Below are 21,528 nucleotides of genomic sequence, written 5' to 3' on the forward strand. Positions count from 1 at the left end.
CTGGACATTTATCCAGCTGAATATACAGAACTTCTCCACTAAATGGCCTATTCAATATTGGCCTCTAATATGTTCAGTTTTGACCTTTACATTGATGTGCAAGCTTTCAAAACACTTCACATTGAAATGCTTGTCATCAAAGCCATCAGCATCAAAGTCACTTACTCTACCTGTTAAACTTTCAACTTTGAAGGTTCTTCCTCTTGCAAAGTTGAATCGAAGGCTGAGCTAATCAACATCTAAATGCAGCCACTTTTTGCTTCCTCTTCTGCATAAGGACAGGGTTGAGTGAGAGAATGAGAGATCTCAACACCAAGCAACAAATTCTGGCATTGACGCTTACACAGTGAGGATGCCAATGAGAATGTTGTGGAGGTTAGCCCTCCTTAGAAACCCAGACTGGAAGAGATCTTTTTGATGTAGAGTGCATCAATGCTGATTACAAGTGTGTCGAATTCAAGGATGTCGAAGTTGATCCCAAGTGCATCGATGTATTTTAACATACCTGCCAATTAATCTGTTCCATCTTCTTTCTTAACACAGGAGAAGTTAGAAAAAGTGTACTAAGACCTCTTTGCCAGGCATGTAGCTATGCTTCAAAGAAGCTTGAGGTCCAATGCACAATTGCCTTCATTTTTCTCTACCTCAGTGCATGTAGAACCTAGGCTTGAATTATTTTATAGTGAGACTCAGTCTTTGCTGCAGTTGTTCAATCTTGATCCAGATCAGATCAGTCTTGATCCAAATCACTCTTGGAAATAGTTCAGCTTCAGAAAGAGAACTATCTCTTCTGATTACTTAGAGGATCACGTCTAACGGTGAAACCAGGAGGAAGCATACACTTTTCATTCTTCAGTCCATATATCTTCCCCATTTGATTGTGATTCAGAATCAGAACAGTCCTGGGAGATGAACTAAATTGACTCTTTGGAACAGGATTCAGACAAAGATAATTCACCAGGCCCACCCATCCGACAGTGAACACTTCTCCTTATTTCTCATTTCCAGTTTTCATTAACACGATGTTAAAAGCAGTTATAAGAATATAAGAACATAAGAAGTTGCCATACTGGGTCAGACCAAGGGTCCATCAAGCCTAGCATTCTGTTTCCAACAGTGGCCAATCCAGGTTACAAGTTCCTGGCAAGTACCCAAACGCTACTGATGCTAGTAATAGCAGTGGCTATTCCCTAAGTCAACTTGGTTAATAGCAATTAATGGACTTCTCCTCCAAGAACTTATCCAAACCTTTTTTAAACCCAGCTACACTAACTGCCCTAACTACATCCCCTGGCAACAAATTCCCTAGCTTAATTGTGCGTTGAGTGAAAAAGAATGTTCTCTCATAGTTTTAAATGTGCTACTTGCTAACTTCATGGAATGCCCCCTAGTCCTTTTATTATCCAAAAGAGTAAATAACCGATTCACATTTACCCATTCTAGACCTCTCATGATTTTAAAGACCTCTATCATATCTCCCTCAGCTGTCTCTTCTCCAAGCTGAACAGCCCTAACCTCTTTAGCCTTTCCTTATAGAGGAGCCATTCCATTCCCTTTATCACTTTGGTCTCCCTTCTCTGTACCTTCTCCATCGCAACTATATCTTTTGTGAGATGTGGCGACCAGAATTGAACACAGTACTCAAGATGTGGTCTCACCATGCAGCAATATAGGGGCATTAAGACATTTTCCGTTTTATTCTTCATTCCGTTCCTTATAATTCCTAACATTCTGTTTGCTTTTTTGACTGAAACAGCACACTGAGCTAACGATTTCAATGTATTATCCACTATGATGTCTAGGTCCTTTTCCTGGGTGGTTATTCCTAATATGGAACCTAACCATGTAACTACAGCATGGGTTATTTTTCCCTATATGCATCACCTTGCACTTGTCCACATGAAATTTCATCTGCAATTTTATCACAATCCGCTTATGATTTAACTACTCTGAATAATTTTGTATCATCTGCAAATTTGATTACTTCACTCATTGTATTCTTTTCCAGATCATTAATAAATATATTGAAAAGCACTGGTCCAAGTACAGATCCCTGAGGCACTTTACCTTTTAGCTTTTTCCACTGTGAAAATTGACCATTTCATCCTACTTTCTGTTTCCTGTCTTTTATTCATTTTACAATCAGGAAAGGACATCGCCTCCTATCTCAGGACATTTTAGTTTTTTTTAGAAGCCACTCATGAGAGACCTTGTCAAATGCCTTCTGAAAATTCAAATATACTACATCTACTGATCCACATTTATCCACATTTTTATTAACCCCTTCAAAAAAAAAAAAAAAAGCAGAATTGTGAGGCAAGACTTCCCTTGGGTAAATCCATGCTGACTGTGTTCCATTAAATCGAGTCTTTCTATATGCTCTGTGATTTTGATCTTTAGAATCGTTTCCACTATTTTTCCCAGCACTGAAGTCAGGCTCACCAGTCTATAGTTTCTTATATCACCCCTGGAGCCCTTTTTAAATATTGGGGTTACCCTCCAGTCTTCAGGTACAATGGATACTTTTATTAATAGGTTTCATAATTTAAGTAGTAGATCTAAAATTTCATTTTTTATTTCCTTCAGAACCCTGGGGTGCATACCATCTGGTCCAGGTCATTTGCTACACTAGTTTGTCAATCTGGCCTACTACATCTTCCAGGTTCACAGTGATTTGATTCAGTTCATCTGACTCATCACCCTTGAAAACCATCTCTGGAACTGATATCCTTGAGGAGGAGGCAGGAGTACAAGAAAAGTCAACTAGAACCTCCTACTTCCTTGAGTGGAAGCATTTAGTATTTGGCATACAAGTAGAAATTTATCTTCTTTCTCTTGTCTTATATTAAAATTGCTTGAGTATCTGCTCTCTCTCTCTCTCTCTCTCTCTGAATCTGCCTTGAAAACAAATTCAATCATAATTCATCTTACTGCAATAGCCACTTTCCATAATCAGGCAGAAGGAAAGCAATATTCTCCCTCCCCCTTGCAGCTTCTTATATGAAAGGCCTTGTTTTTTGAAAGGCTTTCTACCTGCACTGAAATGGGATCTCACTCACTTGATGTGACCTCCCTTTGATCCTGTAGATAATTGTTCTCTCAATATTTTCGCCAACTATGTTTTTTCCAATAATTATAAAACAGTAACAGAGAGGAACTCATGTAAATTCAGTGACTTGAGATGCAGCCTCAAGATATAAAATCCAATTAAAGTGTTTCTATTCATACAGATGTAGGGGCAACTTCATTTGTGATTGGTATAATTCTGGAATGGTGACCAGATCTTGTTGAATGAAAATAGTTCATCCTTCGCCAGAACAGAAAGATGTCCCATCTCCAGAATGTGCCAGATCTTTACATTCTGTTGCGCTTGGAGGTGGACCCTTGCCTGGAGTAGTGGAGAATGGCTCCCTGGTAGGGACCAGGAAGCACCTGCCCTCAGGGGGGCAGAGCACAGGAGGAGACAGAGGTTAGATGAGCTTCACCACTGGAAGCCCGCGGTCCCCCCCCGGGTGGAGCCCGTAGGGACCCGGGCCGCTTGGACTTAGATGGGCCTCGCAGGGTCTCCCGGAAAGGTAGTAGAGAGGTGTGCCCAAGAAGCAGCAAGGGAGCGCGGTCGGACTCTAGGCTGTAGGTCTGGAGGAGCAAGGAAGGCCAGTACAGAGTAGGCGATGACAAGGCAAGGGACAAGGCCAGAATCAGGAGACATGGTCAATGGCAGCTGGGGTCAGAATCCGAGGATCAGTCCGAGGAGTAGTCAAGGAAGCAGGGGTCAGGTTCCAGAAGTCAGATGAGGTCATAAGGCAGGTAGGGGTCAGGATCCAGGCAGCGAACAGAATGGTCAAGGAGCAGGCCGAGGTCAGTACCAGAGAGACAGTCTGCGGGTACTACCTGGGGAGACAGGACAGACAGATGCTGGAACAGGACTCTGGAACAGAAGGTCGCTGGACAAGGCTGGAACAGTAGGATGCTAGAACAAGACTGTGCACGCGGAGGCAAACTAGTACACTTAACAGTGCCAACCCGATTGCTAAGGCAAGGAAGAACAGGCAGGGACTTAAGAACATAAGAACTTCCTTATATCGTACGTTCAATCAGGGCGCGCCGCGGAGCTAGGACCTGCCCCTGGCCCTACAAGAGGCCAGGCGGTCCACACGCACATGCGAGTAGGGGCATGGCCAACACCACTGGGGATGCCGAATTCTGGCGTGAGGCTTGGTGCGCAGTGGAAGCCCCGGCGACCGCCACCGCGGGATGCCGAGGGCTGGAGGAGCTCGTGGCTTCCGCTGGGGAGGCCGACCCATGACCTGCAGAGGAGCTAGCGAGGTGAGCAGGCCTGTGCGCTGGCTGGGTGTGGACGGGGCGCGCAACACATTCTACTCAGATAGGAGAAGAAACCTAATATATTTGTACTTTGATGCGACTATCTATCTTACAACAAACTGTAAATAAGTCACCAGATTTTTTCCCAAAGATGTGTTTTGGTTCAAAGCTCCATCCCAATAAAATAAAAGCATAAAGTAGTGGCAGCTTTAGCCTTGGAATGTTACATTTTGGTCCCAGCACAGCTTTTCAAAATCTCTGTATCTTACAGCAGTTCCATCAATTATGTTTAAGGTATGAGAAGACTGTTTGAATTGCAGGATATCAAATACAAATAAACATAAACTTTAAATATATACCTTTTATTTCACATCCTTGCCTTATCTGGCCATGTTTTATTTAATCTGGCTGGTATGAGATATGACTAATATAAAATTTTGTACTGTGTATCAACATTATTCAGTACAATAGAAATTCATTATTTTCCCGTATTATGTCCCATTGAAAATCTGAAGTTGTCATTAGCAAATCAGATTCTCATCTCTTTTGATAGAGATATTTCCTATTAGTATGCTTGTTCTCTCCCCGTTCAGACATCCACTTTCAGTCACCTCTGCCAGCAGAGTTAGTGAGCTTCAGGCACTAGTGTCTTAACCAGCATAGATGAAATTCTTTAACAGAGTACTTTTGTGTTCAAATCCTGAATTTCTTCTAAACATAGCCTCTGACTTCCACTTAATTCAGTTCATTTTTCTTCCAACTTTCTTTCCCAGGCCTCATACTCATAAAGCCATCAGGGCCCTGCATATTTTAGACTTAAAAGGGCACTCTCCTTTTCTATAGAAAGAGCCATAAATTTGTGCAAATCCACCTAACTCCTCATCTTTTATGACCCTAATAGACCTGGACTGGCTGTTAAGAAACATACAGTTGCAAACTGGATCTCAGAATGTATATCAATGTGCTGTGACAAAGCAGGCCTATCCTTAATGTAAGAACAATGGCGGCTTCTACAGCTCTCCTTGGCACTACCTCTGTTGAGGAGATATGTAAAACCACTACATGGAGTTCAGTGCATATATTTACCTCTCTGCTTAGAGTCTCACTCCTTTCATGATAGGAGGTGTGGGAAATTGGTGCTAAAGATTCTTTTTAAAAATTGACTCAAAATGTTTGTTTAATTCCTTCCTGTGAGGGTCAAAGTTACAGCTTAGAGGGGTAACAGTTACGCTGAAGTTCCGGTGAGCGAGTGTCCATAGCCCAATCGACCCCGCTTGTGAAAAAGCCCTGGATTGAAGTCGATTCTATATGTAATACTCAGGCAAAAAATAAATACGTGTCACTGAGGGGAACTGCCTAGACTAGTATAGCGTCGGCAAGCCTCTGAGTGGGGTGGGCGCTCCCAAAGCAGAAAGGTTGCGTTCTCGATTTTACCATTTCAAAAACATGTTTAAAAGACCACGCCTTTCTGCTTTGGGAGCGCCCACCCCACTCGGAGGCTTGCCGACGCTATACTAAGTCTAGGCAGTTCCCCTCAGTGACACGTATTTATTTTTTGCCTGAGTATTACATATAGAATCGACTTCAATCCAGGGCTTTTTCACAAGCGGGGTCGATTGGGCTATGGACACTCGCTCACTGGAACTTCAGTATAACTGATACCCCTCTGGGCTGTAACTTTGACCCTCACAAGTTCAAAGATGACCCAGCTCTTCCCGTTCATATTCGCCGGGAGCAGCCTTTGATAAGCAGACATCACGGTGTTCTCTGTGCCAGGGGTTCCCCCCGAGGAAGCCATTACCGGCGAAACAAGGGCCATGTTGGGGATTTTCCATCAGACCCGGAAATAATACAGAACAGTCTACAAGTCCTATTTTTTTCTTTGAATGAAAGTATGAATGAGTAAATGTGTATACCATGATTGGGGTTTTCAGTGTATTCATTTAGGGACAGTGAGAGTTTAAAAATATCGTTCTCTTTTCATCTGTGATTAGTGAGGATTTCAGGAACATGTCATTATAAATTTGTGGGAGTCCAATTTCACCTTGAAAAAAAAATATATATATGATCTACAGTGGTTTAATATACTATGATGTTGTATGTACCTAGTGAAGCACAAGACTAACATTTTAAAACATGTAAAATTGTACAGATCCAGCAGCATTCATGTATAGAGACACATAAGGAAGGATTAGGTTAGCAGCTGCTCATTTATTTTAATGTTTTTAACTCAAGAATAAAGTACTGTTTTTAAAGTGAACATTGAACATTACTGCTTTTTTTTTCCATTTGGGAATTTTTCTGATATAATTTCGTTGAGCACTTGATATAATATACAGATTGCCCGATTTCTTGATAAATCTGTATACACTGTATTATGTACTGTATAAACCAGCCACATCTGGAGTGCCAGTCTCAAGGCAGTACCCTCCCACCCTACTGTATTGTTCAGATTAAGTAAAGAAATAAAAAGGGCAAAAAAGAACAGTATGCTATGCTTTTTGATAATGTATTTATGATCATATTTCTCTATATAATATGCTATGGGCTGTTGGTGGCGTCTTTTGGAAAGATGTTGTTAATATTATGGCATCAAGGAAGTGCTTATTGCCATCCCATGTGCATACTTTGCAAAACTGCAGGACTGGAGGGAGGCACAGGATGCTGGATGTTGATCAGTAGAAGCGAAAAATGGGGAAGAGTGCTTAGGTCAGACTATGGGAGGAGCAGAGAGTCCTCGGTTGGCTCAGGGGAGAGGGATAAGGAAGTTGGGTTTGGGCTGGGGGACACATTTGTTGGATGGAAAACAGCTGATAGCTAGTTTGTTAATAATATCCTAACAGTCCCAAACATGCTCCCGTAGTTCAAACCAGCGCTTCTTAATTTGGCTCCCAGGAACAGCACCAGCGTGACTCTCGGCTACCCATTCCTGCTTTAGGGTGAAGGTCTCTAAATGCAAACTAAACAGGTTTGTCATCTCAGCCCAGCAGAATAACCATGCAAAATAATCACTCAGGGTTCTTTATCTTGTGCTCTTGTAGTTTCGCTACTCAGATTGTACGGATATATTGCTCATGGTGGCAGGTACCATTTTGGCAGTTGCTCATGGAACAAGCCTCCCATTGATGATGATAGTGTTTGGAGAAATGACAGATAGTTTTGTTGATGCAGGGAAAATCAATTCTGGTGAGTACTGTCTTTTACTTATGTCAAGGCCTTTTGTTATTAGAATTAGCCTGACGCTGCAATGCCCTGTTTTGAGAAGCCCGCTCGCATTCTGAATTTACAAAAATAACCTTCTGAAAGTAGGCCCATAAGACAAAGTGTTCTAATGTTTCCATGGAATCCTGAACTTTCTTTGCTAATTAGTTCATGTTGTGGCATGTATTTAAGAATAATGTGCTCATTAGAAAGAAATGTAAGGGTGTCTGATATTTTTAATGGCTATTGTAGAACCAGTAACTCAGTAGCCTACTGGCAACTCCATCAATAAATCAAATGTAGCTATTATTGACCTCTTTCCTTCCTTCCTGTTTCCCTGTGTTTAGTCTCTGTCTGCCTTCTCATTGGCTAATCTAAAATTCCAAGGGCAGGAGGTTAGAGGCTTTGCATATGTTCTTTTGTACAGATGTCCTTATTTATGTTATTAACCTTCTTCAGCTGTTAAGTAGGCTCCACTCATATAATGTGAATGGAGTAAGTCAAGTGCTTCTATTTATTAATTTTTTTAAAAGAGAAAAAAAGATTACCCTTATGTTCCACGCCATGTTTTTTTTTAACCAGCCTGTTCTAGATGTTGTAACAAAGCCTTCACCTCACATGCTTCATTTCCAGCTGTGTGCAAGAAGCAACGTTTTTCAGTGACTGATAATTGTCCTGGAAGTTGGCTTGCTATTTTCTGTTTGTTTTGGGGTTTTTTTTTACATTTTGCATACAGTAAAAGCAAGCACATCAAGGTTAAATTCCAATTTCAAGGCACATGACCCTTATACTTGCCAGTCAAGCTCCTCTCCTAGTAGTCCACTAGACAGTTTCTGATGATGACGAAAAAATGACATGGGGCTAGAACCAAAGGATAATGGCAGTCTCTTTCCAAACTGAGAAAGGTCGTTAGTGGTGCGCCCGAGGGGGTCTGTATTGAGACCTATTCTATTTAGCATATTCATAAATGATCTGGAGAAAGGAACAACAAATGAGGTACCAGATCTGCAGATGACACAAAATTGTTTTGAGACGTTAAAACGGCAGCGGATTGTGAAGAACTGCAGAAGGTCCTTGTGATACTAGGAGAGTGGGCCTCTAAATGGCAGATGCAATTTAATGTGGACAAGAGCAAAGTAATGCACATAGGGAAAAAGTATCCAAACTACAAGTCCACAATGCCAGGTTCCATGTTAGGAGTCACTACCCAGGATGATACCTTGAAATCTTCAGCTCAGTGTGCAGCAGCAGTCAAAAAGACAAATAGAATGTTGGGAATTATTTGGAAAGGAATAGAGAATAAAACTGGAAATATCATAACGCCTTTATAATGATTCGTGGTGCAACTGCACCTTGATGTGTGCAGTTCTGGTTACCCCATCTCAAAAAAGACATAAAAATATAGAAAAGATGCAGAGAAGGCGACAAAAATGATAAAGGGGATGGAAAAACTTCCTTATGGAGAAAGGCTAAACATATTAGTATTATTTATCTTGGAAAATAAATGACTGGGAGAGGAGATAATTGAAATGTATAAAATCATGTGTGGGGTAGAAAGGGTAAATAAGGAGTAGGTTATTTACCCTTTCAAACAAATCTTTCATCACACAAATCAGGCTATGTTGCTGGATGATGTGGTCAAGGCAGTTAACAGTGGGGGTTCCTGAAGAAAAAGTCCATAAATAGTTATTAGCCAGGTAGACTTGGGAGAGCCAGCGCTTATTCCTGGAGGAGCAGAAGGAAAATTAATTAGGGGAAAATAAACAATCGGTCACTGCCAAATCATGTAAAGGATTAAAAGTTCAGAGTTACACACTCCACATAAAGTGCGTAAAATTAAACTAAACAATTGTTTTAAAGAAAGAAAGCTCTCAAAAATCAAAACTGTTGCTATTTTTCCTAAGAATGGTCCAGGGTATGAGCAGCTATGATTTTTAGTATTGTCTGAGGAAGCGATCTTTCTAGACCTTAAAATCTGCAGGGCAAAATATTTGCTAACCTACAAGAGTGAGCGTCACTGTGCCCAGATATTTATTGTTTTTCCTTTAACAAGTTTTAAATAGGTATGAAATTCCTCTGTAACCTTTGCCCAAGAATATCAGTTTTATATGGTCAATTGCCCCACTTTTCCCACCAAAAATGTATTCAACTTAATCTTAATTTCTGGTATGTCACAATACTCAAAATTGGGTATAGCACAGGAGATTCTGTAGGCTTCACATGAAGAGCCAGGAAGAGTCTTGTGGTTATCTCTCGTATGTGTGTATATATATATATATATATATATATATATGGATAGATATATGCATTCTGTCAAAAGTAGTACAGATTTCAAATAAATGCCAGCAGATCACCAATCTGAAATAGCCATTCAGATTCAGTAACATGCTGCCTCCACCCCAGCGCCTGATGTTGGTTGTTTTGCAATAGCAGATTGCGCAGGAATGTCATGAGAGTTTCTCATGAGGGTTGATGTTCTACTGCTGGCCACATCACTAACACTGCAGATATATATTATGGGGGTCATTCTGTAGCAGTCCACATAAGAAAGTCAGCAACTAGGCAACTACCCTGAGTTTCAAAGCAAACTTTCACATGTGTGTTCATTTTGAAAATATTACTCCAAAACTACCTGCACACAGTTAGCACCTGCTAATTTGTGCACGGGAACATTTGCATAGGTGAAGCACCATTCTGCCTTCGGAAATGTCTTTGAAATGTACCCTTCCTGATCTTATGGTTTTCAGGTATTTTTCTTGTCTTTTTATTTAGGTAATTCTCTGGAAACGTTGAAAAATAATTCCATCTCACTGGAGGAGCAGATGACGAAGTAATTAGGAACCTTTTTGCTGTCTTTATATAGCTGTTTCATATCTATACGGGAGGCTATCCATATAAGTAGGGATGCTGGGGGAGAAAAGGTATTTATTTATAAAATGTCAAAACCAAAAAGCTACAGGGAAAAGAAGAGAGATGGAAAATATCAGGGTTAAATATGATTAGTATTTCCATTGATTAATTAAAAATAACTTAAATCCTTTATTAAGAAGAGAAATCCAGATGGAATTTAGATTATAATTTTGGGTTGCATAGGCCAATGATATTCACTCCAGGGCCACCAACAAGTCAGGTTTTAAAGAAGATATCCCTAATGAATATGCATGACATAGATTTGTATGCTCACTGCCTTCATTGTAGGCAAATCTATCTCATGCATATTTATAAGGGATATCCTGAAAACCCAAGCTGTTGGTGGCCTTCAATGGCTAGGAGTGAATATCACTGACATAGGAGTTGTATGTCCAGATGAGTTTTGAATCAACCAATTAGCTTGTTTGATTGAGAACTGCCCACACATGGAAGATGCAGCAAGGCCTAAAATTTAAGCTTAATAAGCTTCTGAGGGAGAGAGAGTGGTCCAGGGGTTAGAGTAATAGACTGGGAACCAGAAAACCATTATTTAAAAACTGCTTCTCCCACTGTCACACCATTGGTAAGTCACTTTCATCTCCTGTTACCTCAGTTGATTGTTTGGAATGTAAAACTCTTTAGGAGAGGAACTTGCTGTATTTGTACAGAATTTGTTGTAATCACCTTGGCATAGAGCACTATGTACATCCTGAAATGCATAAACTATTTTCTGTACAGTGTCCTGAAAAATATTTCTTCTGTAAATCTGCTCCAGTTCAGTCAGTCATAGTAAGCTGAAATGCTCTATTTGATTATCAGTTTTACCACAAATTATATAGAAAATCATCATTAAATTTAGAAAATAAAGCTTGGGGGGAGGTGGATTTTCAGATTTCCTTTATCTTCAGTAAGGGGATGTGTCTGTGGGATAAGTCCTTGCTGGAAAATTAATGCGGGTCAAAATTATACTTACATTCATTTGTGGTTAGACCAGAAGGAAGGTTTGATGGTTAAAAACTGAAAACTCATGAGAACATGAGGTGCAAAGCAGCCCATCAAACCCAGCATTCCATCTCTTCAGTGAGGAATCCGAGTCACTTTGAAGCATGGGCAGCAGAATGTGGTGGTGGTGGTGGTGGTGGTGGTGGGGGGGGGGCAACCAAGTTAGCCAACTTCCTCCCTCTGCTCAGTCTTCAACCTTGATGCCCCCATCCCACTGCCAGCCAGCCTTGACCCTCCTCCTAGTAAACCAGCCAGCATTAATACCCCCCCCCCCCCCCAGTTCTCCCCTTAACCAGTCCACAGTCTGAGATCTCTTAGTCCTCAGCTTGCCTCCAGCCTTGGACCCCCAGCCTCAAGCACACCCCCCCCCCCTCCCCTCCCTAGTCAGCCTCAGAACCTCCAGTCCTAGGGACCCCCAGCCTTGAGCCTCCAAACCAGCCCTCAGCCAGTCAGCCAGCCATCCTGCCTCCCCCCTTCTTCCTCTACCCCAGCAAGCCACTCACTGTGCAGATGTCTTTAACCTCACGAGATTCAGAGCAAGAGTACAGGCATCCACTCTGCTCAAACTTGAAGAGAGCCATGCGGTACCTGCAGGATTACTTCAGGATAGCAGTGCTTGAAAGTTGATGGACTCAGGGCCCGGGTGGTGCATCCTGTTCTGACGCCTGTGCTTGGAACTACCTGGCAGATCTGAGTGGGAAACTCCTTTCCCTATAGCTTGTTCCAGGCAAGAAGAGGTGACAATCCCCATGTCTACCTGGCTAATAATTATTAATGGATCTGTCCTCAGAAACTTGCCCAAAAAATGCTGCTCTATTATTAACTTTGACCATATCTATTGAGAACAAATTCAACAGCTTAATTTGTGTGGACTGAAAAAACATACTTTCTTATATTTGTTTTTAACCTACTACCAGTTAGTTTCATGGAGTGCTCCCTAGACCTAGTACTATTTGAAAGGGTAAATAACCACTTCCTATTACCCTCTTCAACACCACTCATAATTTTATAGACCCCTGTCTTATCCCATCTCAGTCGTCTCTTCTTCGAGCTGGAGTCCTAACCTAAGGCTTCCCAAAAATTTAGCCAGTGCGACCCCCCCATTTTAACATTTGAAAATTCATATGACCCCAGAGGACTATCAAAAAACTTTAGCAGGGGTGAGGTCCCCCTCCAACAATCTCGCCACTTGCCCCCTCCAGCACTGTTGCTGTCTCCTATCTCAACCTCCACCTTTTCCAAAGGACCTTGTCTCTTAACCTCCTCCCATCCAGTGGACCCCTCTCCCAACCTCTGTCCCTCCAGATGATCTCTTCTTACATCCTCCAGCTCCTCTCACTCCCAGCCCATCCCTTCTCTCTCTGTCACTTCCTCCTCCTCCAGCCCTTTTCACATCCCACCAGAAGATCCTCTGATCCCCAAGTCCTTCTTTTAACCCCCAAGGGAACCTTTGTTATCCCCTCCCTCCTCCCTCCTCCCTCTCATCTCCATCACCTCTCTCTCACCTCCCAGCCTCACCTCATCCCTCCAACCCTTCTCTCACATACTCCCCAGCTGATCTCCTCTCTCCCTCCGCCTCTTACATCCCCTGTCAATCTTCTGTCATTCACCCTCTCTCACCCTCCACAGCCAATCCTCCACCTGATCCAACCCTCAAACTCTTCCTTCATCTGATCCTTTCCTTCAAACAGCTCCTCCTCCAAACATCCCTCTGTCCAGGGTCAACATCAACATTTTGCTTTGGGCCCTGAGCCAAGGTGGATGACAATTGGTGGGAAGCATGGGCAGGCTGACAGGGGCAACATTCTTTCTTGGGAGGGTTCGGTGCGGATGAGGATAGAGGAGCCATGACAATTTCCATCATTCCATGTACGCTCAGCGCTCCTCACGACTGGTCCTTAGCCCAAAAGTGATCTTAAACGGCATCAGCATTAGGCATGAAAATCAGTGCGGGGGCCTGTGAGCCAGTGGAGGCTCACAGGCTCTGCAGCAACCCATATCCCTCCTCACAAAGGGCTTCCTGTTAGCACAGACTCATGCAAGGCCTGTGCCACTGCAAGGCCTGTGAGCATGTACAATCCCAAAGGCCCCATTCTGACTTCCAATACTAAAGTTGCTGCCAGCACCTGGAGAGCTACTATTTGTGGCACAGGTGACCCCAGCTGAAGGTTTTGTGTTTTCATTTGGGCTCCCTTCCAATTTAGGAAGCCCTGCCCTAATCTGTTTAACCTTTCTTCATAAGGGAACCATTCCATCCCCTTTATCATTTCTATTTCTCTTCCCTGTGCCTTTTCTAGTTCTCTTATATTAGTTTTCGAGATGGTGCGAGCAGAACTGCACACAGTTCTCAAGGTGCATTATCATATTCTCAGTTTTGTTCTCTATTCCTTTTGAAATAATTCTTAACTTTTTGTTTTCTTTTTTTGATTGCTGCCAAGTACCAAGATGAGGATTTCAAATGTGTTGTCCACAATAACTCCAAGCTCCTTTTCCTGCGTGGTAACTTCCAATATGAAACCCATGATAGATAGCTATTGTTATGAACCCTGCCGCGGAGCTATTCCCCGCGAGCAGGCTCCACTCACCTTCCTGCCTTCTTCACCCGATGCGGCATGGATGCCCCCGAAGTCAGGCCTTCCGGTGCGGCTGGAGCCGCGGACTTTCCTGCTCTCATGGTCCGGAGGCTGCCCCGGTGCCTTGCTTCACCGCAGCAGGAGCCGCGGACTTCGCTGCCTTTCTTCGCGGCTGGAAGCCACCGCCGTCATCATCTTTGCGGCAGGAGGCTGCCTCCCCGAGTTCGATTGGCGGCTGGAGCTGCCCTCGGGACCTCCTGCAGCGGCAGGAGCCGCTGCCTTTTTCGGGGCCTGCGTCCAGGCCCAGCCCTGCTGCCTCGCGATGTCTGTGTAGGCCGCTGTCCACGGTCCTGCACAGCTTCCTTCCTGCCTCTAGGCGCGCGGCCGTGCCTCTCTCCTGCATTTAAAGGGCTCATGGCCGGATATGTCCTGGGCCCCACCTAGAGACTATTTCCTGCTGCAGCCCTATAAAAGGGCTGGTCTTGCCTTTGTTCCTTGCCTTGCATCGGAGTTACTTCTTTCTGGAGGCTCCTGCCTGCCAGAGCTCCATCAGGTCTTCTTCGTGGAGCTCCTCATCGTCTCGTCTTCTCGTCATGTCATGTCAGGTCATGTCTTGATTGCCTGAGGTCCCCGTCCAGGTGTCCTGGTGTCTCGTCTTTGATCCTCCGCTTCCTGATGTCCCAGGTTCCTTGGTGTCTTGTTCCTGTGTCTTCAGCGCTCCTGAGTCTTCTGTTCTGCCGGCCGTGGATCTCCGATGACGCAGTATTGTCATGGGAGATGCCGGCAGTGGACTGGTGTCCTGTGCTCCTGAGCTGTCTTGTCCTGCCAGCCTTTGTGGAGCTCCAGACAACATCTGGCTCCGTCGTCGAAGTTCTGCCTCGGCTGGATCCTTTCCTGCGCTCGTCCCACTCTTCTCGTGGTCTGTGACCAGCCTCCTCAGGCTGTGTAGGGCACGTAGTGGGTTAGGGTGGTCCGCGACCAGCCCATTGGGTCCGCCCGTGAAGGTGGGCTGAGTAGGGCGCCCTGAGAGACAGTGCCAATGTCTACCTTCCAGCATCTCATCTCGTCTGGACTTCGTCAGGTTCCTCATCTCTGATGCCGTTGCATCAGCCCTGGTGTCATGTCTAGTTCCAGCCCTTGTCTTTGATGCCGTCCGCATCAACCTTGGTGTCATGTCTTGTTCCTGCCCTCGTCTCTGATGCCGTCTGCATCAGCCTTGGTGTCATGTCTTCAACAGCCCTGGTGTCATGTCTTCGCTTCAATCCTCGTCTGTGATGCCGTTGCATCAACCTTGGTGTCATGTCTTCGTGTCAAGGCTGTCTGCCCTCGTCTTCAGGCCAGGCCTGCTGCTCCATGCCGATCTAAGCGGCAGGTCCGAAAGGGCTCGGAATGGTAGGAGGACCATTCAACTTCCAACATCATCCTGTTGGCCTTGGGAGCTTGCAGGCCTGGCAGAGGTTAAGACCATCTGCCATGCTGGAACACGCTGCCAACTCTCGGTTCGGTCCTGGATCCGTCTGGGGTCGGGCTGAGGCCCAGGGGCACACTAAAACACCCCTTTCTCATCAGCTATTATATGTTAAAAAATATTAGATTTGTGCAGATACAGCTTTATTTTGACATGCCTTGGGTGAAGGCATTTACTACAATTTACGCTTTATTCAACAAAATATGCATCCATGAAATAGCAACTTCTTGGGGACTATGAATTTTACTGTAAAAGATACAAACTGATGTGGAAAGGTTATTACTTTGCTAACTGGCAAGGAAATCTGCCCTTTAGGAATATGCCACCCCTGAAACGGAGATGACACCTGCAGTGAGATACAGGGCTGAAAATCAGAATTAGGATTAATGAGATAAGAACCTATGAATTGCAATGCTGGGTCAGACCAAGGTCCATTGAGCCCAGCATATTGACTCGGGCAGTAGCTAGTCTAGGTCACAAGTATCTCACAGATTGCAGATGCAGATCTATTTCTTGTTACTCCCATGGATAGCAATAACTTTGTCTAATCTACCTTACTAAGAATTTTGTTATGGACTTTTCATCCAGGAACTTGTCCAACTCTCTTTTGAACCCCTCTATGCCAGTCACTTTGACTACATCCTCTGGCACTGATTGCACAGCTTGATTGGGCATTGAATGAAAAAGTACTTCCTACAGTTTGTATTAAGCAGCTGGTTGTTAGTATCATGGAGTGTCCTCTTGTTTTGGTATTATTTGAAAGGGTAATTAACCTTCCTTTATTTACCCGTTCCACCTCACACATGATTTTATAAACTTCTATCATCTCCCATCTCAGCCGTCTCTTTTCTAAGCGGAAGAGCCCTAACTTGCATGGCCTTTCGTGATAGGGGAGCCGTTCCATTCCCTTTCTCATTTTTGTTGCCCGTCTCTGCACTTTTTCTGGTTCCGCTGTGTTTTTTAAGGTGCAGCAACTAGAATTGCACATAATACTCAAGGTGTGGTAACACCATGGATTGATACAGAGACAAAATGATGGGTTGTTTTTTTTTGCTTTATTCTCCTTTCCTTTTTGGATCATTCCTTATATCCTATTTGCTTTTTGGACTGCCACAGCTGAACTAAGGAATTCAATGTATTGTCCATAAAGATTCCAAGGTCTTTTTCCTGGCTGGTAACTCATAATATGGAACTCAGCGTTGTGTACCTATAGTTAGGATTATTCTTCCCTATTTGCATCAGTCACTTTTCCACATTAAAATTCATGTGCCATTCAGATGACCAGGCTCCCAATCTCAGTAACAGCTATGAATAATTTTGTGTCATCTACAAATGTGATCACCTCATTCCTTCCCTTTTCCAGATCAATGATGAATATATTAAACAGCACAGGTTCCAGTTCAGATCCCTGTATTACTCCACTAATGCCCTTTCTCCATGTGGGAAAACTGAGCATTAAGTCCTACCTTCTGTTTCCTGTCTTTTAACCAGTTACTAGTCCATAATAGGACACTGTCTCCTAGCCCATGATTTTTTAATATCCTGAGAAGTCTGTCATGGAGGATTTTGTCAAATGCCTTCTGAAGATCCAAATACACTGTATCAGCCAGCTCACCTTTATCTGTATGTCTATTTACACTTTCAAGAAATTCTATTAGATTTGTAATGCAAGGTTTCCCTTTGCTAAAACCATTTTGACTCTTCGCCATTAAGCCATTATCTATATGGCCAGTGATTTTGTTTTTAAGAATGGCTTTTACCATTTTTCCCCAACACCAACAGTGAGCTCACCAGTTTATAGTTTCCCTCTGGAGCCCTTTTAAAAGATCAGTGTTACATTGGCCACCCTTCAGCCTTCAGTTATTGTTTTATAAATGCTAGGGCACCCTGCTATTAATCAGTTTATTTTCATTTGCACTAAGAGCATAAGAACATGCCATACTGGGTCAGACCAAGAGTCCATCAAGCCCAGCATCCTGTTTCCAACAGTGGCCAATCCAGGCCATAAGAACCTGGCAAGTACTAGCATGGTCAACTTTAAAAGGCTATTCTGAAGTACATTTTAGTTTATACGTGATGGGAATAAGGAACATGTCAAAGCCTCCTTACATGTAAATTGTGAAAAAGTGGAAAACCATAGCTTCCGCTTTACAAATGCTATATTTCAGATTTGCATGTTGCATACGGCATTGTATGTAGAGCAGTAAATGACAGCACATGGTAATCATATGTCCCTTTAAATATTTCCTTAATTTGACCTTGCTCTCTTCTGGGAGGCACGCCATCCCTGGCCATTGAAGACCAAGAGCAAGTCTGTAACCTTCCCTCTTTCTTAATTTGGTAGCTTCAAACCCTGGCCATCAAAACTCAAGGCTAGCTGAAAGTCCCCTTTTGTAGTTTTATCAGTGGTAATCTTCTGGCTGTTGAAGCTCAACGGTGGCTATCAGTTCTCTCCAAATATAGCCCTAACCTTGGCCATTGAAGTTTACAGATGGGTGCATAATCTCCTTATATTGTACCATTTCAGCTCTGAGAGCTGAAACACATTCCCAGTTTCCTGTTGCCCATGTACGTGTGGACCCTCTAAAACCTCCCCTGTGAAATAACCTAAACACTATCCAATCTACCTCGCTTTACCTATTGCAATCCATTCCAAAATTACAAAAAATGGGAGGGTGAGTGTGTAGAGTAGAATTTCATGCCAAAAAAGAAGTGCAGTCCTCTCATATGCCAGGCTTTTATAAAGATCCTGCGTTGTGTCCCTCTCCCTCTCATATTGTGCCCTGATTGGCCCACTCACCCCTCCTTTGTCCGAGGAACCTGTTGCAGGGGGAGAGGACACATGAGACTGTATGGCAGTAGACATTTTATGATCCAGGCATGCCTTGGCTTTCACTGGGAGTCCTGTATTCTTATGCAACTAATAAAAATCAACCTTACATTATATTAAAGATACACTTCCATTTTGCTGATTGTAATATGAGGTAGGTTGGAATGCTCACAAGCAGCTGTAGGGATGGCCAACTCAGGGGCAGAGGTACTCGGGGAAGTGTGTGTGTGTGTGTGGGGGGGGGGTTGTGGGAGGTTGGGGGACAGGGAGGGCAGATTCTCCAGAAGCAGCTCACAGTGAAGGGGTCTCTGCTAGGCCTGCCATGACAGCTGGCTTATACGTGGGGGTCGCCTGACAGGAGAGAGGAGTAGGCAGGAAGAGCATCCTGAGCAGACATCCTCCCCTGCAGCCTTTGTTCCTGTGACTTCTTGCCCAGGCAGCTGACTGGAGGCAGAGAGGAAGACTTCCTGGGCTGCTGCTACCCCACCTTCTGCAGCTGATTGGTTCTTGTGAAAGGAATGAGCCAATCATCTGTGGAACCTCTTCTCGGTAGGGCTTCTTCCCACTCCCAGTGTACAGGCCTGATGGACTTAAGAGCAAGGGAAGATGGGTGAGAGTACTAGTTTGAAGCATTGAGTGGGAGAAGATAGGAGTGAAAGCAATGATGGAGGGGAGAGAACACTGGGGCAAGGGTGAAAGCAGGGGGAGAATACCGCGGTGGGAATGGAGGTGAAAGCATGGGAGGGAGAATGGTTAGAGCAGTTTAGGAGGAGATAAGAATGCACTGGGTGAGAGGTAGACCCTAGCAAGAGAGAGAAGCAGCCAAAGCTGGGGATGAGACCACAGAATGGGAAGGGGGAGAAGGGAGAAAATATTGGGCAGAGGGGAGAAAATGAAAGTGCTAGGAGGGGAGAGAAATGAAGGAAGTGAAAACATGGGATAGTGGAGGGTGAGAGCAGTTGAGGGAGGAGAAAAGAATGCATTGGGTGGGAGGCAGACCCTGGCAGGAGAGAGAAGCAGTTAGGGCTGCGGAAGAAAGATAGCCTTGGGAAGAGGAGAGGGGTGTAAATCCTGGGAGGAGAGAAGACTGTGAGAGCATTATGCATGGTTGGGAGCAGAGAGAAATGGGGTGTGTATTTGTGTTGGGGGGGCTAAAAATGAAAACTTGCACCAGGGCCCAAGTGATCATTGCTCTGTTACTGGACCAACATCAGCCTAGGCTACATTCATGCCAGTTTATTAGGTTATCTGCAACAAATGTTAGATATATGTGCTTAAGTTTGGTCTGAGAGCCAGGTTACCTTACTTATTTTGGTTTTACTAAAAAAACAGATAGACCTGTAAGGGACTGTAGTTGGCTTAGCCTTTGCTAAAATATAGCACTGAATACACTTAGGGGAAAGGAACTTTTTATTCATCATATATTTTCTCCATAATTTTGGGATTTAATGCATGCCAGGGGAAGCCTTGTTCCTTCCCCAGTGGTGCTCCCACTCTCTGCTGAGCCTATGCAGGAAGTCCCAAGTCTCTGGCTCAGCAGGAGGTAATTTTTCATTCAAAGAAGGGGGTAAGAAATCAAAATAAATAAGTGGCCCAGTGAACAACAGCTGGAAACAGATCACAAGCTTACCAAAAAAAAAAAATGTGAATCTAAAGTTGTATTTTCTATATAAGGGTCCACAGTGCTGCAGTTTTGCACATCCTTAAAACTTATTTAACCTCAGACTTGTAAACTACAGGTAGACGAATAGCATTATTTATAAATCTAAGTGTTCCAATTTGATTGTTGGTGTTTCAGCTTAAAAGGTTTGTTAGAGAGATCACTGCATATTTCCTGAATTCTCCCACCAATCTCAGCACCTCTCATCCAAACAAGGATTCATGGTTTTAAAGGCAATAAATATTTATTTATTTATTTGATAAAAATTTATAGCCTGCTGATCCACAGTTGTACATGCTTGTTTGAATTTGAAGACTGATGTAAAAATTATGAATAATCAACATCTATTGTTATAAATTGTGCCAAAGCTTTTTATCCAAACACACAATCCCAACCCCATATTCCCTTGTTGCTTTGCTGAGACGTGCCTGCAAGCTTCTGGCTAAAAGAGAGGCTAAGATAAGGCATGATTTATTTCTGCACGAGATTTTTAAAAAAATGACGTGATTCTAAATATGTTCAGTTTCAAAAGCATATATTTTGTGAGCATTTACTGTGCTCTACATTGTGATGAGAAATCTGCATGAAGATGTTTTAGTCAATATGTATAGCTAAAGTTACCTTGCTGTGGCACTTTGGCATGTGTTGGAGTCTCTCCATCTTTTGTATGGTATTATCTGACTTGTGCGGTCAGGAGAAGCATTCATGCTGCTTCAGTCTCGAAAAAATAGCCAGATAGCTTGAGACCTCTCATGTGGATGTATGCAAAATATTCCCGATTCTCCTTTTTCTACGTCCAGATCTCATATTTTTAAACTGAGGGGAAGAGCTGTGTTTTGTCTGATGACCATGCCCCTTTTCCTATCTACATAGCATGTTAGCCTCACAGAAGCCATACTTAAAAAGAACAATCTCAAAATGGCATTTGTGCGACATCTGAATTGTGGAGTAAGTGGTATGCTTGATAAGTCTGGTGTGTTTTGGTGTGTGGAGGTTTGGGTGGGTATGGTAGGAAGTAAATGGATAGTTGCTTGTGGTTATCAGTGCAGAGTTTGTTATAATATGGGTTGCTTATCGGGTGCTGGAGAGTACAGTATGTTTATGTTCATGGTCTTTGGAGCACGGTGTCTGAGCTGGGGACATCAGCTGTAACAACATTTTAGTTCACTATTGTTACTGTCATAATCCCACATCATAAAGTAGTATTGAGTTCTTGGAATATGAATAGTATAAATTTGCTAATTTAAGAAGAAGAAAATACTAATGTATTTTTAAAAGTTGCATACTCACATTGCATTTCTACAGAAGACACATCTGAATGATAGTAAACATGTGAAATTAAAAGTTGTTTGGGAGGGGTTTTGTGAGTTTTCTTCTTTTTCAAAGAAACAAATGAGAGTAGCAATGTTAATGCATAAATCTTTACCATGTGTTTGTGAGAAAGTGATCAAATATCAATAGGGTTGCTATCGATTGGTAGTGGGACAACTAGATGGTGTTAAATTACTGCTGTGGAAGATACATGCTCCCAATCAATGATTCCCAATTTTTAAAAAATATG

General features: G+C 43.2%; 1 protein-coding gene across 2 annotated transcripts in view; it reads left to right on the forward strand.

Moving 5' to 3' along the window:
- The window catches only part of LOC115084224 (multidrug resistance protein 1-like), a 201,105-nt gene that overhangs the window by 38,474 nt on the left and 141,103 nt on the right, over nucleotides 1–21,528 (forward strand). Inside the window, exons 4-5 of one of the 2 annotated variants that reach the window (XM_029588806.1) lie at nucleotides 7,365–7,509; nucleotides 10,297–10,354. The exons of the other annotated variant lie outside the window; for it this stretch is intronic. Of the exons in view, the coding sequence (XP_029444666.1) occupies nucleotides 7,365–7,509; nucleotides 10,297–10,354 (203 nt within the window). The remainder of the gene's footprint in view (nucleotides 1–7,364; nucleotides 7,510–10,296; nucleotides 10,355–21,528) is intronic. 2 annotated transcript variants of the gene reach the window in all.

The sequence above is a fragment of the Rhinatrema bivittatum genome, chromosome 2 (assembly GCF_901001135.1).
Source record: "Rhinatrema bivittatum chromosome 2, aRhiBiv1.1, whole genome shotgun sequence".
NCBI lineage: Eukaryota > Metazoa > Chordata > Amphibia > Gymnophiona > Rhinatrematidae > Rhinatrema > Rhinatrema bivittatum.